The 5,905-nt window shown below is 38.6% G+C and overlaps 1 protein-coding gene across 1 annotated transcript in view; it reads left to right on the forward strand.

The window, feature by feature from the left end:
- The first annotated feature begins 428 nt into the window (after positions 1–428).
- LOC137424080 (extracellular calcium-sensing receptor-like) overlaps positions 429–5,905 on the forward strand; it is a 38,286-nt gene continuing 32,809 nt past the window's right edge. Inside the window, exons 1-4 of the mRNA XM_078773663.1 lie at positions 429–540; positions 773–887; positions 2,277–2,466; positions 2,678–2,849. Coding sequence (XP_078629789.1) covers positions 429–540; positions 773–887; positions 2,277–2,466; positions 2,678–2,849 — 589 coding nt within the window. The remainder of the gene's footprint in view (positions 541–772; positions 888–2,276; positions 2,467–2,677; positions 2,850–5,905) is intronic.

Raw genomic sequence — 5,905 nt, forward strand, 5'->3', positions numbered from 1 at the left:
GTATTCAATGTTTTCAAGTTTAAAAATGAACAACAGAAGTAAGTCAGTCAAGGCAGGTTCTCCCCATCTCGTCCCTCTTGTCAAGTCAATCAAGTCAATCCTTTCAAGTCAAGATAAAAGTTTTACTGTCCACACTCACACAGCCCTCTCTCCCTTCCCCCCCCCCCACCCGCCCCCCCAACAAGAGAAAGAATGCTCCTTTGAGAGAAAACTTCAGTAAAAGTTGCTTCAAATTGATCCAAACTTATGGGAAAATAATATTAAAAACAATTTTATGCAAATACACAGTGCAGATATAAACTATCTGCTAGTTGTTGATATTTAAAGGTTTCAAATGTGGTAGGTTTCTTTTGCGTTTCAGTATATAAAGGTGTGTCTGTCCCTTTAGAAACGCTCTTTGGTTAGAGGACAGAGAAGTGGTTACAGCAATGCGGCCACCATCTGCCTGCATGTTCCTGTTGGCGTTTTCTCGCCGGTTGTCTGCAGGCCAAGCCGATGGGTCTGCTAAAAGTCATCACCGACAACCGCCACCCTATTCTGGTTTGTTTCAGCATATATGCCTCTCTTTGTATTGTGGATTTGACCTCTTTTTTTTTTAGTCCCTTTAGTGTTGTTCTCCTTGTCCAAGCCCTCTGGGGGGGAGGAAGGAAGTGGGTGGGACAGGGGGTGGCCGGGTGGGGTTGTTAGAGTCTCACTCATTCCCAAAGGGGCAGGAGAGATGTAAGCGAGTGCGTAATGCAGATCTACTCTGTTATATATTGTTCATTCGCAGATCTTGTGTCATCTATATATACTCTGGTGAAGTTCTGCATTGCTAAATGCTCTGCCATATTTCCTCGTATCATCATCATCGTCATCGTCGAGGTGCCACTCTTTATCAAGTGTCGGTACTGTCAGAGCAGTTCCTGGGCAATGGCTGTGTTAGTTGGTTTTGTCATTGCCTTCCATTCCAATGCCATTGCATTCCCAGCAGTCATTTAGTCACGGCAGAAATCAGGAATTTTGCCACGTTGCCTGCAATAACTCGCTTGCGCTTCACGGACACCGTAGGATCTTTAACATCCACCAACTAATGCTATCAGATGGTGATACCGAATACAACATCTGTCCGATGGACGGCACACACATCGATACCTCTCACAGCCTGGCAACAACATTGATACCAGGGTGACAGTTGTAAAAGCTGCCGAGACAGCTTGAATGTGTTTTCCGGATGTCATAAAGGACACAAACGGGCACGAATAACTCATGAAACTTGTCTGTCATAAAAACTGAAAACAACTGCTAGAGCAGCTGCAGAGAAAGATGGAGATCCCTGAGAGATGTTTCTGTAATGCTCAACATAAATTATTTGTAATTTGATTACACAAAAGATAAAAAGCACATTTTGTTGATAAATCATCTTGATAATTTTTATCAATTAATAATTTTTCAATTTCATAACTCCTTCGATCATTCCCAAAACAATCCCTTTGGAGGTCCCATGAGGCTCATGTGTTCATGTAAAAGCAGGAAGAGTATTTAATCTCCTGTACAGAGAGATATTGTCTTAGTTCATCAACTCTCCGAGCATTGAGTTTCTATTTCTCACATTGGAGTTTCATGTCGATGTTTTTGTGACTTGTAATGGATTGGATCAAGAGATTTGGGAGAAGTGAAAGTGTTCTTCTTCAGGAATTCCAGCTTTTAAACAGGTTTCCCTGGATTCCAACATCATTGTTGTTTTTGTGTTTCATATTTCTATTTTCTTTACATTCCAGGACATTTTTCTGCAGTGCATGTGATATCAACATCGATCACATGTCAAGTGGAATATTTCTACCTGGTCAAGTAATGCTCGGTGGTTTATTTCCTTTACATATGAGAGCAAAACTTGCTCCATTGAATCCAAAAGTCGCTCCTCAACCTGTCGCCTGTACCAAGTATTTATCAATCTCTATATCAGACTAATCTTTTCTTTAAATCTCACAAAAAGCAGTGCGTTTGTTAAACCTATTTGCAAATTTTAACGAATCATACAATTTTCATTTTGAGATATATATTTTTTATCAATCAATTCTGAATATTGTACAAATGTTTAATTGTTAATTGTGCCAATAACTTGGCAATGTGTTGTTGTTGTTGTTGTTGTTGTTGCCTTGGGTTCTTCCTACAATGAAGACAACCCACTTTATTTGCAAGTACTGGGATGCATATGTGAAAAGGTAAGATTCGTAAAATCACATTGACCTATGCTGTGAGATGCTGAACAAATATTGTTTTTTTTTGTCTTACAGATTCAATATCAATAGTTTTCGCAGCGTTATGACGATGATTTACGCAGTTGATGAAATTAACAGAAACTCCTCTATTCTTCCCAATACATCACTTGGATACATGATTTATGATTCTTGTTTTAACATGCATAAGACCCTAACTGCTGCACTCAGCTTTCTTGGGCAGAAGTTCAGTGAAGATCTTAAAGAAGTTTGTCCAATCCATGCTGTTATTGGAGAGTCTGGTTCACTACATTCATTGACAATTGCTCGTTTCTTCGCTCTCTTTTTAATTCCACAAGTAAGACTATTTATTAAAATAAATTTGAGGCACTTCACATTTCATGCGTCACATTGTATTTACCAGATATAACAGAGATTTAGAAATTTTAAGTTTTAAACCATACATTCTTTTATTGCAGATAAGCTACTTTGCCTCATGTCGGTGCTTGAGTGATAAACAACAATTTCCTTCATTTTTGCGAACCGTGCCGAGTGATGCGTTTCAGGCAATCGCCATAGCGAAGATGTTTCTACATTTTGGCTGGGTTTACATCGGTACCTTTGAGAATGACGATGACTATGGGAGAGAAGGTATTGCACAATTTACTGAAGAATCAGAGGATTATGGAATATGTTTTGCCTTTCAAGAAGTTCTGGCCAAAACACAAGACATCCATGAAATAAAACGTCTTGGTAAATCCGTATATGTTCCAACTCATATTCTGTAAACGTTATTGCAAACTATGAGACCCAATCCACTCCTAAAAAAAACGTAAATTTACTTTTTTTTTGTATACAAGATCGAGGCTCGTGTTGGTGGAAGAGCAATGTTAGTGTAAGAGCTAACATTGATCACAAAAAGATAAACTGACACATAAAGCATAAAACATATGACAAAGGGAGTGGGAGAACAAGATGGAGAGCATGGACATTGGGAGATCTGTGGGAGGGAGAGGGCTTGGGGAGAGGAGGCATGGGAAGGGGGGTGGGTGGGAGAGGTAAAAAAACAAAAACACATGGACACTGCTCGGACTTCCAGGAAAGAAGTTTGTATTTCAAAGATATGGATCTGGGGTGAATTAACGGGGGTAGAAAAGATCAAGGTTTTGGATGGGGGAAGATAAGAGATGGTGGTGAGCAGCTGTTTTAAAGACCTGGAGGGAGGATAATTATTGTACAAAGGAAATTGGAGACTTTTGTTCAAATGAAAATGCATGTTAAAAGGAAGAAATTTCTCAGCACCATTATTTGCTAGTTGTTTTGCAGATAAACTTGAGGCTTTTTAAACGAGGGAGTTCATATAACATGATACGCCATACCGTGTTATGTAGATTTTTACTTCATTTAAAAAAAATTTTTTTAACGATCTTTGAAAAAATAAAATGAAAGGTTAGTACTATTGAAGTAGTCCAGTAGCAGTCCCGAACACCATCCTTATACACCATCCTTCTACACCACCCTTATGCACCACCCTTATACACCACCCTTAAACACCACCCCATTGAACCTTTATTCACAGTGAAGTTCTGCAAAACTGGAGGTTATTGGAAGTATAAGAGAAACTATTTGTATACTTCAGTCTGCAAGTGTAAAAATAAATTTAAATAAAATAAAGATTGCAAAATTCATATAAATTAATAATTTCTGTCCAAATTTATTTGTTAATTTGCCCTCATTGAACTGTACAGGAGATTATATACTCTTCCTGCTTTTTCATGAATACATGAGCTTCATGGGACCTCTAAATGAGGGATTGAGATATGTTCATTTGCCAAGCAGCTAGCTAGTGCTTGCCAAGCCAGCTGTTCCATATCAAGGTTTTGAATGAAGTTCTTGCTTTGGTGATTAAACCACTTGGCGAACGCTCCACAATAAACTTGGTAACTGATCAGAATTTATAATTCAATTTGAAATAAAGGTTTAAAGAGGGTTAAAAGACTATAAGTAAAAACAATTCGGGTTTTACCGCCATTTTGTGCAACGTCTATTGCACCACCCGAACTAAAACGTTTCATTATCTATATTATAATAGCCGTAGATGATTCTGTCTGTCTGTTGGGTGTCTGTCCGGGGTGTGGCTTACTCGGTTTGCAGAGTAGCTCCACCCATAGCTCCACCCATTCTGGGAGTGGCTTCATATAATTATAAACAAATATCCACTATCTATCTATAATTCCAGTAATCTCTGTACGTTTGTACGTTTGTACGTTTGTCTGTCTGTGACCGCTGTTTCTCGACAACCACGGGTCCGATATACTTTTAACTTGCCAGGTATATTGCTGGGGACCCGAGGATGTGCCTTTTCAAGGTTTCATATTAATCGGACAATTACTTACCGAGCTATGTCCAAAAAACGATTCAACCAATCAGAGAGCAGCGAACGATCGCGTGTGCCGGCGTTGCGAATGGACCAAACCATTCCATGTAAATAGAGGGGGGGGGTTCTGTGGTCGTTGCGAATGGACGAAACCATTTCATGTAAATAGAGGGGGGGGATTGTCACTGTACTCGCAAGCCGTTCGCCGTTCGCTTTGGCGTTGCGAATGGACCAAACCATTTCATGTAAATAGAGGGGGGGGATATAATTTTAGATAGATATATAGTACGGGCATATATATAGTACGGGCATGCCCTAGTTTTATTAACTCACATAGCTTTGAGGCCTGTTTTGTAGGCCCGTGGTGTCTTGCTCTCTCTCCCAGTTTTATTTCAAATCAAATTCGATATATCATTTCATTTTTCACAGTCGCTAACATAGTTTTAGACTCGGTTGAAAAAAAACGGGAAGAAAATCCAATGAAAGTTGCCGTTTATAGAACGAAATGAATTCTCAAACGCCTGTAACTTCAAGGCCATTGAGTCTCTCTCACGCCTTTATCTCCAATCTAACTCACCATATGATTTCATTTTTATCGATGGTTTGAGACTCGGTGTCAGCAATAATTGAGAACATTCCACACATGCGGGAAAATGCAGAGATATATTTTTTAAAATCGCGTCATGGTGTATCATACACCGCCCAACATGACACCGACGGCAACGTGTCGATACATATTAGAAATTCGCTTTTGCTTTTCCGTTAAGATATATTACTTTTTCGTTTGATGACAGTCGTCACAAAAACGTCAACAATGATGCCGACATATATTTCTTCGTTTTTATTTCATTCAACATTATTATCCGGAAGTACAATATGTTTCAGGAAATTACTGAGATATTTCTTCGTTTTTTGTATTAGTTATGTGCGCATACACTTTAAATAGGTTTATTTGAAATCTTTAATTTTCCACAAACATTCCACACACGCGGAAAAATGCAGAGATATATTTTTACAAATCGCGTCATGGTGTATCATACACCGCCCAACATGACACCGACGGCAACGTGTCGATATATATTAAAAATTCGCTTTTGCTTTTCCGTTAAGATATATTACTTTTTCGTTTGATGACAGTCGTCACAAAAACGTCAACAATGATGCCGACATATATTTCTTCGTTTTTATTTCATTCAACATTATTAGCCGGAAGTAAAATATGTTTCAGGAAATTACCGAGAGATATTTCTTCGTTTTTTTTATTAGTTATGTGCGCATACACTCTAAATAGGTTTATTTGAAATCTTTAATTTTCCACAATATAATTTAC

The sequence above is a fragment of the Myxine glutinosa genome, chromosome 3 (assembly GCF_964187855.1).
Source record: "Myxine glutinosa chromosome 3, kmMyxGlut1.1, whole genome shotgun sequence".
Taxonomy (NCBI): Eukaryota; Metazoa; Chordata; class Myxini; order Myxiniformes; family Myxinidae; genus Myxine; species Myxine glutinosa.